At 41.2% G+C, this 11,664-nt stretch overlaps 1 protein-coding gene across 5 annotated transcripts; it reads left to right on the top strand.

Annotated features, from left to right (window-relative positions):
- Nucleotides 1-887: 887 nt before the first annotated feature.
- On the top strand, nucleotides 888-11,477 carry LOC104929923 (dixin-A). 5 transcript variants are annotated; one of them, XM_010744564.3, is made up of 21 exons: nucleotides 888-1,177; nucleotides 1,859-1,988; nucleotides 2,623-2,748; nucleotides 2,942-3,173; nucleotides 3,378-3,479; nucleotides 6,072-6,172; nucleotides 6,270-6,373; nucleotides 6,517-6,600; nucleotides 6,936-6,989; nucleotides 7,116-7,166; nucleotides 7,281-7,385; nucleotides 7,508-7,561; nucleotides 7,678-7,749; nucleotides 7,935-7,976; nucleotides 8,105-8,170; nucleotides 8,457-8,606; nucleotides 8,874-8,937; nucleotides 9,023-9,119; nucleotides 9,232-9,340; nucleotides 9,419-9,498; nucleotides 9,584-11,477. In XM_010744564.3, the coding sequence occupies exons 1-21, from the start codon at nucleotides 1,115-1,117 to the stop codon at nucleotides 9,591-9,593; spliced, it is 1,896 nt and encodes a 631-aa protein (XP_010742866.1). In that variant the 5' UTR covers nucleotides 888-1,114; the 3' UTR covers nucleotides 9,594-11,477. The 5 variants fall into 5 exon arrangements, with proteins under 5 accessions (XP_010742866.1, XP_010742863.2, XP_019108731.1 ...); XM_010744561.3 differs by lacking the exon at nucleotides 888-1,177 and adding an exon at nucleotides 1,221-1,773 and having other exon boundaries at nucleotides 8,460-8,606; XM_019253186.2 differs by lacking the exon at nucleotides 888-1,177 and adding an exon at nucleotides 1,223-1,773.
- Nucleotides 11,478-11,664: the final 187 nt, after the last annotated feature.

The raw sequence follows: 11,664 nt of genomic DNA on the forward strand, positions 1-11,664 counted from the left end.
ACAGAAATATTCATCCCTTTAAGACTCATGTTATAAAAAAGAGAAAATATGTTGTTATTGCATATTGGATAAAATATAAATATATTAAAATAGATAGATAGATAGAGTACTTTATTGATCTCGAAGGAAATTCAAGCATCCAGTAGCAGCATGCAAACATACATTGAACATACATTAGAATTAACCTATAAATCTAAATATGTACAGAGAAATTAAACATTTTTTTTAGCTACATTAAACGTTTGCAGACAAATTAAACATTTGCATAGGATTTAAATATGAGCAGAGGAATTAAACATCTGCAGGGGAATTAAACATTTGCATAGAAGATAAATATATAACTGTGTTAAGAAGTTAACCCGTGCTAAACATCTATACAAAAACTATATAAAAATAGAAAGCGACCGTAGAAAATAAAAATGTTTTATAAAAATATGACAAAGAACTACAAATGGGGATAAAAAGCTAATTTAAATTGCATTTGTAATCCAGTGTTCACGTGTAGTTTTTAATGTGCGCCTTTACACTCGTCTGTCTTTCACGGTGATCGCTGATACTCATCCACAGCAGTGGGAAACATTACACAGCTCTGCCTGGTGTCCATTCTTCTATTCAAAGATCTGTGACACGTAATTTTATGTTAGGTCTATTTCGCTTATAATTTACATAATGTGAAGTTGACTGTTGCTGACGCATATGACGCTTCCTTTGAATGATACAAAGGGAAAAGCTCGTTAGTTATAGACACTAAATACATTCTGAATAAAGACTTGATTTATGTTTATGAATGTATGTTGCCTTTGTAAAACCCTATGTTTACTCAGAGGCGGACTTTTATTCAGAGAAGCTGAACGCTTACGGTAAGACTACCGGAAATGCATTTTATTGTGAAACGTCCTGCCTGTCGGTGTGTGCGCGTGCTTCTCCGGCAGCTCTCCCGTCCGGAGTAACGGTAGCCTGCCTGTCCGCTCCCTTCAATTGTCTCGGTTTGTTGACGTCTGCTGGAGTGGGACGGTGGTCGGTAACGGGAGGGTCTGTCCGTTGCTTCAGACGGGTCGCGTGAGTCAATGAAGCTAACCGGGTAGCTAACTTCAATGGGTGCTCGAGGTGAAAGATGATCGCCTCACTGTCGAGAGGAAGTTTGCTGGATGAGGTTCTTCACGGGGGCTTTAACGAGGTAACGAGCGTTACTAACGTTCGTGTTTAATTACGACAAGTTGGCGAGCTACAATTAAGCAGGGGAACATTTGCTAAGCGTCGACCAAACCGAGTCATAAAAGTTAAGGTAGCAATAACGAATATCTGAGGCTCGTCCCGACACGTTAATGCACGCGTTAATATGTCATTAGGACCAACAGTTGTAGCTCTGCGGTGTAGCTGACGACAGCTAGTGATGGGTGACAGGAAATAAGAAGAGCACGTAGCTACAGCGTGACTTTAAAAAGACTCAGACATGGTATAATAATGATGTTTAGCCTGAAGTCAGATGCTCTCTGTTGTTTATTCAAACGGCTCCATTCTTTGTAACGTATCCCCGGCGACCAGCTGTCACGTGACCGAGCCGTGGACCGGTAAAGGTGGAGTAACCGTGTGTGAAACAAGGGGGGAGAAGAACCGTGTACCTGTGTTCACTGTGCTCAATGTGTACTGTATGAGCGGCCTTCAAGTTAAAAGTAAAGTTTGATGTGCAGAATAGACTGTCGCCCTGTGTCTGCTCCCAGCATCACACACAAAGGAACTCATCTGATCTGCTATTGTCTCTCAGCCCTCACTGTAAGCTGTGTGTGTGTGTGTGTGTGTGTGTGTGTGTGTGTGTGTGTGGTTTGTTGAATTTGTGTCTCCGATTGATGGATTGCAGCAGCAGCTGGCTGCCTATGTTTCCTGGGTGAACTCTCAGCTGAAGAGGAAACCAGGCCTGAAGCCTATCACAGACCTCAGACATGATCTGCAGGACGGCGTGGTGCTCACACAACTGATAGAGATAGTTGGTAAGTACATGGCGTGCACAGTTACACACATTCATCTGGAGGAGGATCAAAACAAAGCAAGTCACTGTCAGGAGATCCGATCTTTTCTAATGAATCGTCGTCATTTTTAGTCTGATCACAGCGTGAACAATAGAGATCAGAGCTGTTCAGAGTATTCTACTTCTTAAATGCAACATTTTATATGATTATAAACTCAAATGTGAATAGTGAGGCCTGAACGATTTCGTTCCAGCACTAAGAAAAGACTTTAAATAACCAGTTATTCACCAAACTATCAAGGACACGCTGTAAAGAGAAGCACAGACTCCTTCTTGTTGTTCACACTCCTCAGCTTTTAACTTTTAGTTTATGATTCCACAGGCAATCAGTGTTTTAGCGGATTATATTGTTCCACTCATTGTACTGATCGACTAAAATCCAGAATGTTCTGCAACTATGAAATTCTGTCTGTAACACACAACACACTGACATGACACATACCACGTAATACGGTTTGATTCATGCTTTAACTGTCCTGCTCATATGGCACTGATTGAAATGCATAACCAGTGGTTGCATCATTAATATATATTTTTTTAATTGTTTGTTCTCTCTCTCTCTTTGTCTCTCTGCCTCATCTCATTCAAATTGGCAGCTGGGGAAGTGCTGGAGGAAGTGTATGTTGCTCCACGAAACAAAGAGGAAAGCAGGAAGAATGTGGAGCAAGTCTTGCAGTTCATTTCCTCCAGACACATACGTATGCCACACATATCCGCAAGAGGTAAATCACAGAGGCGTTTGTGTTTTCTCCGGTGTTCCTACCTGTTTTTGCTTGCTGATATTTCAGTCCGTAGATTTGATCAACCCCAAAGCTTCAAGCTTCTGTCTTGGCACCATCATGTTATTACCATGTGTTGCAAATCCTGTGCACTTAGTTTATTACTGATGGACATATGTTCCCTCTCTGTCTGCAGATATTGTCGACGGTAATCTGAAATCTATTATGAGGATAATTCTGGCGCTGGCTGCCCACTTCAAACCTACAGCCAATCACAGGGCTGCCTCTGCAAATGGGAGGGGTTTGACCAGGGGCTCTGCCAGCCACAACCCTCTCTCCACTGTTGCATTAGCACAAGGTGCCGTTGCTGCACTGGCATCAGCTCGACTCGATGCCTCACAGCCTGCACGTACCACACGGATCCACAGGTATGGCGGCCGTAATTATGTCAGTATCATTTTATAAGATCCAAATGTGAGATACGTGTAGTCTTCGCTGTCCCCTGGTGGACAAACACAGATGACCAAATGAAAGTCCTCACATCTGCTGAAAAAAGGCCTCTTTCTGTATCTTTTCTAGCAAAACTCTATACCACTTCTTATGTAACCTCTGCTTTGACTGTCATCTTTCAGTGGCTGGGGGTTGGATGTGGAAAAGAGTGTGTGTGTTCGTACATTGGTTGAGCAGTATGAAAGAGGATCTCCAGATGAGCAGGACAATCCTCAGCTTAGCAGGTAATCTGCTTTTACATAAGATCAAGTTCCTTCATAATAACGAAATAGTAGTAGTTGGAGATGGTCTACAGCACTTTGCCTTAACTGTGAGTTAAAACATCCATACATCCATACTTACATAATATAAGATAGACTTTAATGATCCCACATCGGGGAAATTCAACTGTCACAACAGCTCATATACACAAGGTTAATAAGAAATGACTCAGAAATAAGAAATCTATAGAAGAAAGTCATGAAGTCGTGCTGGTGTTAAAGAGTCTGACAGCTGAATGAAGGACCTGTGGTAGAGCTCCTTCTTACATGGTGGGAGTAGCAGTCTGTTGCTGGAGGAACTGTTGCAGTTCAGGACAGAGCTGGACCAGTGTTGAATCTTTTCTTGTCCCTCTCTGCGCTTCCCCTTCCCGAGCAGACTGCATAGAATAACGCAGATGCTACCAGTCTCCTCTGTAAGTGGAGATGACTTTGACCCTTCTTGTACAGGACGTCTGTGTGTCTGGTGTAGTCCAGTTTGCTGTTGAGGTGAACACCCAGGTATCGATATCCAATCCCTGGACGTTCACTGCTGTGGTCTGAGGCGTCTTCCTCCTGAAGTTGATCACCATCTCCTTCATCTTTCTGGCGTTGATGTGGTTCAGATCGCACCAGTTGATGAAGCTGTCAGTGTTGTGTCTGAAGTCTGATGTGTAGAGGCCGAAGAGAAAAGGAGAGAGCACCGTGTATCGCTGTGGTGCTAAGCTGAAGAACACTAAAACCTTACTCCAAAATACGTTTGGCCTAAATTCACAACAGAAGTTGCTGAAGTTTTGTGGCCTCGGCCCTGGTGGTGATATAATCCTTGTCATTTGTACATGTTGTTTTGTGCTCATTGTATTTTTCTGAGACTGTGCAGCACAGTGTTTGTGAGCAAACAAACTTCACTTTGTTGCTATTTATACTGCAGACTTTTGCCGGCAGTTTGTCTTACGTAAGTTCTCTGTTATCTTTAAAGCCACATTTGGAAACAGTGGACTACATTCTGTCTCACTGCCTGACAGTCACACTGCCATATGACTTTGCTTTTAGGAAACTTCAGCCTGCTGTGTGTGTGTGTGTGTGTGTGTGTGTGTGTGTGTGTGTGTGTGTGTGTGTTGGTAGACATTTGGGCCTAAAACAGGCAGATGATACAAATAAAGAAGAAATAATCAGCCTCTATCCTCACAAATCACATGTTCAGTTTGAAGTCCTGTGGTGCACCATCATTGTGTGTGTGTGTGTTTATAAAGTGCTTGCATTGATTATTTGTAGAAGAATAAAGTGGTTTTGCTTGGAGAGACAAAGATTAGCTATAGCGACCTGATGCTGCCATCACATAGTATCTCATTTAAGTGAGAGATGCTACGCGGCATCAGGCGCACTGGTTAGCTCGCTGCGGGGCGAGAGGCGTGGTGTGTGAGGGTGAGGAGAATCACACACTGTCATGAGATTGGCGAGATGTTGTGGAGAGCACCACAGGCAGGCTCCTTGGAAGTATCATGCACGGTTAAAATCACCTGTAGCCCACCATGGGGGGGACGCAGATTAAATGGTAAGATTGATTATGTGTTCAGATTCTTGTGCAAGTGTGTGTGTGACTTTATGTTTCTTTTATTCCAACAATTCTACTGTGCTACAGTGCAATGTGAAAAGAGACTGTAAGTTTAAGTGCAGTGTTTGTGTGCACAGTGCTTGATTTGCAAAAGAAGGCGAGGATTGAGGGCTCCTTTGGCAGGTTAGCGTGTGCAAACAGTGTGCGAAGCTGTCGTCAGAGTAAAAGAATCTAAAATATGAAACAGATTTACACTAATTCCATATGTGTCAGTTCATAGTTTGGATGTCTTCAGTGTTCATCTACAGTGTAGAAAATACAACTCTGCCTCTGTCATGCTGTGTAAAATGACTCCATATTTAATTGCACAAAGACAACTTATCAAATGCTGAAACTGCGATTTGATTGTTTTTGTAAAATGATATGAACATTTTGAATGTGATGGCAGCATCATCTTTGAACTGAGAGGACTTTACTGTGATTGTTGCACAGTTTTCCCAGTGCAGGTGAAGCCCTCTCCGTCTTTACTTCACAAACACTCAGCCTCTCTGGATGCTCTTTTTAGACCCAGTCATGTTACTAACCTGTTGCCAGTTAACCTCATTCATCATGAGATGTTCCATCAGCTGTTTTCTTCCAGCATTTCACAACTTTTCCAGTCTTTTGTTGACACTATCCAACTTTTTTTTTTCTTTTTTCAAATGTGTTGCTGGCATCAAATTCAAAATATCATTTTACGCAAACAATCAAGTTGTTTTTGTGTTATTTTCAATTAAATATGTGGTTTTAATGTTTTGGACATCATCACATTTGTTTTTTATTTCCATTTTACACAGCGTGACAACTTTTTTTTGGAAGCAGGGTTGTAATAAAAATAAAGAAAAACCACTGAATGAGAACGAGTTTGTCCAAAATCTTTATTGGTACTTTATATTTATACACTGCATGTGAATATGTGCTAACATGCACACAACCTTGCGCTTCTTTTGAATACATTGATTAATCAATGTTTTGTTCTCTTCGAGCCTCAGCTCCGTCAGTCCGCTGTCATCTCCGAGAGAGAGAGCTCCACCCAGCAGCCACTCGGACAGATCGCAGGAGGACCGCCAGCAACAGGAGATCAGCGGTGAGTTCACGAGCTGCCAACAAACCAGCAGCCATTTGATTGGTAAAATCCGTCATTGGACATGTATAACATGTGTGTGTTGTGTGTGTGCATGTAGCTGAATCGCCTCATATTGCAGTGGAGACGGCGTGGGAGGATTCTCTCAGCGAAGCTTTGGAGAAGGAGGTGCACGACACACGGAAAATCGTGTCTGCCCTACAGGTACATGCATGTAAAAGTTTGATTCTGGTAACTCTATATTTTAGATCTGTTTGAATGCTCTGCTTATTCTGCACCATCGGACAACCTAGCACTGGTCCAAAGTACAAACTGGTGTCACATATTACGCCCTTTGTGTTTTTAAGGCCCTGCTGCTGCACGGTTCGCTGCCTGAGGACGAGCAGGATGTGTCTTTGAGTCTGGACCAAGGCAGTGCTGAGCAGCAACTGGTGACAATAATCTCTATTTATTTATCCCTATGAATTTATTTTGAGCTTTTCGTCTCTGTTTCTGTCTGCTCTCTCGCTCTCTCCTGTGTCACGCTCTTCTTTGCTCTGTTTCACCTGCTCTTTGTGTTCAGCGCAGATCACATTTCTTGTTCTTGACTCTGGCATTTGTGTGTGTGTGTGTGTGTGTGTGTGTGTGTGTGTGTGTGTGTGTGTATGCTTGCTTATGTGTGTGTATGCTTATGTGTGTCACAGGGTGACACAGGTATCAGTTTCCCTTCTTACTCCCTCCACTGTGGTTCTCACACAGATCCCTCTTTTCCTTTTTCTCTTTGCAGGTAGTCATCCGCAGTCGTTTGGATCAGAGTATGGAGGAGGCTCGGGAGCTGAAGGTAAATTGTTTGTTTTCTTTATAACCTGACAGTATCTTTAGTGTGGATAAAGATACACTCAGTCTTATTACTGAGGGTATAGTAAAAGTATTTAATGTTTGGTGTGTTGTCTGCTGTTTACATTAGAGGGAACTGTTACACTGTAAGCAGGAGATGAGAAACCTGCAGGGAGTCAAGGTAAGACAGAGCTGCAGCTAATAATTGTATTCCTCGGTTGAATATAATTCTAGTTGTGTTGTAGAAAAGTTTCGGGCTGCGGTGATGTCTTTGTGTTGGTCTTTAAATGTGCAGGACGCCCAGCAGCAGAGGCTGTGCACTCAGGAGGCGTCAATACTGCAGATGAAGCAAGAGCTCCTGAGAGCCAGCATGACGAAGGATGAACTCAGCAACCAGAACGTACGACATAGTGTCATATACTGATCTGTTTTTATTCAAGTGAATGTAAAACCTTGAAAACACATCTCAAGAGTTTAAATGTGTGTGTACAAATGCCCATCCTCTATTTAAATGTGTCACAGGCAGAGCTGCAGTGGAAGCTGGAGGAATGTAACAGGATGTGGGGCGAATGCAAGGTGAAGCTCCCCGGTCCCTCTCAATGAATGGTTTGCTGTGACTTAGTTCAATCGTTCTAAATGTGTTTGTACCGAATACTGAATTGTACCTTTCGTCTGTAATCGGTTGGGTGCAGAAGGAGATTGGACAGAAGGACAGACTACTGCAGCAACTCAAACACAAGCTTGAAGAAAGCCAAAAAAAGCAGGTATGAAAAAGAGCTTCAGCAAGCTACAGTGGGCTCAAAGTGTTCATCCAAAAGTGAATCTTTTACTCTTTTTGAAGTGTTATTGTATTACTTCCAATTGTATTGGCAAATATATATTGATACATTTTACAATTTAGGGATGTAGCAGCTTTATATTCGTGTGCTTTGATGTCTTTCTACGACAGAGTGAATTGCAGCGAGAGTTGGAGCATAAAAACAGCACGCAGGTAGTGGTTTTCTATAGTATAGTCCATAGTTACTGTTCAGGTTTCATGTTCAGTCTGCACCAGGCAGACTGAATTCAGATATACGTTACGCAGCTCACACTCTTTTGTTGTTTCCTTTTTTCTTTCAGATTCCCACCGGCACAGAAAACAATGGATATTCTTACTCTGGAAATCCAGCTCCCTCTATGTCGGACGTAAGTATTGTTTCTGTTGATAAGGCTGTTCAGTCAGTGGGCCTATTTATATTGTTCTGCAAGTCAGGGGGCTAACAAAGCACAGCTATACTCTCACATTCCTTTGCATTATCTTCTTTGGCAGCGTTTAGGCTGCATGTTGTAATTTGACCAACATGAAGCAATAGAACCCCCGGTCTGTGAGTTAAGGACACAGCGTTGACGGAACATGCTTTAAAAAAAAGATTTCTTTGTAAAAAGCTGAAAAGCTGATCTGTGACAGATGTTTGTGTTTCTGTCCTGTTAGCAGGCGGAGGAGGTTCAGCTACTCAGAGATTCACTCAGGAGTTTGAGAAACAACTTCAGAGACCATGACCCACAGCACCACACACTGGACACCCTGGAGCAGGGCATAGTATCACTCATCGACAGACTGCATGTTGTGCACACAAATAGGGTACAAATATAATCCATACAACTATTTTTTCTTTTAGAAACACTGGATTTTATTTTTGTTGCTTCATCTTAAAACTATGATAGAGATTGAATGTAAGCTTGTTAAATAATCAGAGATAATCAGAACTGGCCCTGTAATTGATTGACACGTGAGCACTAATAAAAAGAGTATGCTTTAAAAACTATCCATACCATGAAAGTTTCTCGGATAACAATAATATAGATTTCAAATCATGAGGTTCTGTCAACATTTATCCAAACTCTGCAGGGAAGGGGGAAATCTCCAAGACGCAAAGGTCAACACACAGACTCTGACACCTGGCCTTGCACAAGTAAGCTGTTCCAACGTGTATCCCCTCAACTAAACATGGACAGAATATTTCTGCCTTCTCTAACCATTTCTGTTGGTCATTACAGAGGCTTATCAGTCCAGCAGTGGTTCCTCTGCCTCCACTAAAATCCTCTATTTTACTGGAAAATCCCCAACGCCTTCCATGATCAACATCCCAAAAAGGTGAGTGTATGTTTGCCTGAGGTGTTTTCTCTCCGAATGCTGGCAGTGATGCAAATAACAAAACATAAAAAAAGTCACAAGATGAGTGAGTCTCTCTGTGCACATGGCACAGGCTGGGTGAGGTGACTCTCAAGGATGTTAAGGCAGCTGTGGATCGAGAGGGAAACTACAGGTACCACTTCAAGGCCCTGGACCCTGAGTTTGGCACTGTGAAAGAAGAGGTACGACAACTCATTCCAAAGTACAAATGGCGCATGAGATGATATATTAAGAGAATATTTCCTCATATCTGTGTGCAGGTATTCCTAGATGGAGCAATCATTCCAGGCTGGGAAGGAAAAATAGTTGCCTGGGTAGAAGAGGACAGTGGTGAGGAGAGGTAACAGACTACCTGTTAATGCTGTATTGCTCTTTTTATCTTTCTGACTCTCAGTGACTAAGAAAGACATCTTTTTCTGTCTTAGACCGGTGTAGGTTCACACTGAGGAGCCATGAACACTGCCCAGAACAGACGCACAGGAGGACACATTTTGAGATTCAGAGTATTAATGAAATACTGTAAGACTTGTCAGCAAGAGATTTGGGTTAGTCAACTGGCACTAAAGCGCCAAACTGATGGTGTAAATCTGTAACTGATGTCTAGATTATCGTGATTTACAAAGGAAAGCTGTTTCCATCATGTGCTTCAAAACTGGACCCTAAAGTAAACAGTAGAAACATTATTTTGAATGCACTGTTTCTAAAACCACAGCAGTGGGTAGTGTAGTTGTTTCACGTGTAGAGGTCAAGTGTTCAGTGTTTAGCATCATTTTTCCTTTCTTGTGCAGCAAAGATCTGTGTTGTCCAGTGTTCTTTAGCAGAGGTGCTTTTCAGTCTCCTCTGCCACAGCAAGAAAGAGGAAAATATCTGGGTTAGAAAAGAAATGCCACTTTTATAAAAACAAATGTTACATGGACAAAAGTCAGAAACACTTTGTACAAGCCGCATTTTGTTCTACCGCTGCACAAAGTTTGTTGACAGAGCCCGACTGATACTAGACATTTAAGACTGATACAGAAAAAAAAATCCAGATATAGCGGTCAGTATCTGGAATAATGTACATGTGTGGACCAATATGACGAGGCAAAGGTACTCCGAAGATTGCTTAAATATTTTTTTTAATAAAGTGAAGTAATATTCTTTAAGAGTTCAAATAATTTAACAAATACACTGTCCAATTAATTCTAGGTGACATTGCTGACACTGTGTGACACTGCCTGCCGCAGTATTGTAAATTATAGTTCAGTCTGCTGGATAAACTTTGCAGTGACACCAGTTTATCACAAGCATTTTCCTGCATTATATACTGAGAAAAAAAACAGTTTTTAATGTAGGCACATTCACTGATACTCTGTCATAGTATCGTCTGACCAATATATTGGTCGGGCTCTGCTTCATTCTGACCTGCTGCTGACAATATACAGAATACAGAAGACTGTGTTTTGGATGAATTATGTTTGAGGTGTCCAAATAGAAACATCAATTTGAAAAAAAACACATTGTATTTCAGACTAATCTGTTCGACTAAATGGGACCCACAGCAGCATGTGTGGAAGCTGAACTGCTGTCAGTGAATAAAATAGGACTGACGCTGGAACTTCGATGTAGAAATGCATATCACGGCACTGTTACTTTGTTTACTTTGTGAAGTTGTTTTGTACATTTGTGTAAAATATTTTCACCATATCCTTAAATGTCGATTTTTATGTCTCTTAATTTGTTTAAAGAGAGATTCTGCTCCTGTTCGAACAATGCTGTGGATGTGAATTCAACAATTTATAATGATGGTGTGTGTGTGTGTGTGTGTGTGTGTGTATGAGTGAGACAGAGATCAGGATGGACCTTAGACTTGTAAATGCCAGAAGAACAGTGGTTAGAGCTTCTCTACCTGATGCAGTAAAGTGCTTAGCTCTCAGTGTTAGGACATCTTTTGGACCTCATATCTGTAGAAGAAGCGTCGACTGAAACTGGCTCACACACTTTTGTTTGTTTTTTTTTCACTCTGCTTTTATTTTCTGATTTGAGGTCAATGTGTTTGCCTTCACTAACAAGCCAACAGAAATATGCATCAGTCTAATTTTAACGTTTTAATGACTCATTTGAATGCCATAACTGCCTGTGAAATATCCAGTTTGTTGGTGAGATGGCTATTTAGCAATGTTTTGTTAAGTTTACAGAAAGTTTTACAAAATATGGAGACTGTTTTAAAAATAAAAATGGCCTTTGTTGAATGCAAGAAAATCATATTTTGAAATAAAACCTGAGTTTTGTTTTTAAAAAGATGTCATTTGTACAGTTTTTACTGCATTCACATTTTCATCTAACAAACTAAGTCATCATGCATACAAAAAACTCTATCTTAGGTGCCAAAGTTTTCAAAGTCAGGATGTATTTGATAAACTGTATAAAATGATGATGGACAAGGTATCTGATGTAATTCCACTTGATTTGATGATGATTTCATGTATATGGGATATTTTAGTCAACGGTTTAAATAAACAGCTGG

The sequence above is a fragment of the Larimichthys crocea genome, chromosome XXII (genome assembly GCF_000972845.2).
Source record: "Larimichthys crocea isolate SSNF chromosome XXII, L_crocea_2.0, whole genome shotgun sequence".
NCBI lineage: Eukaryota > Metazoa > Chordata > Actinopteri > Sciaenidae > Larimichthys > Larimichthys crocea.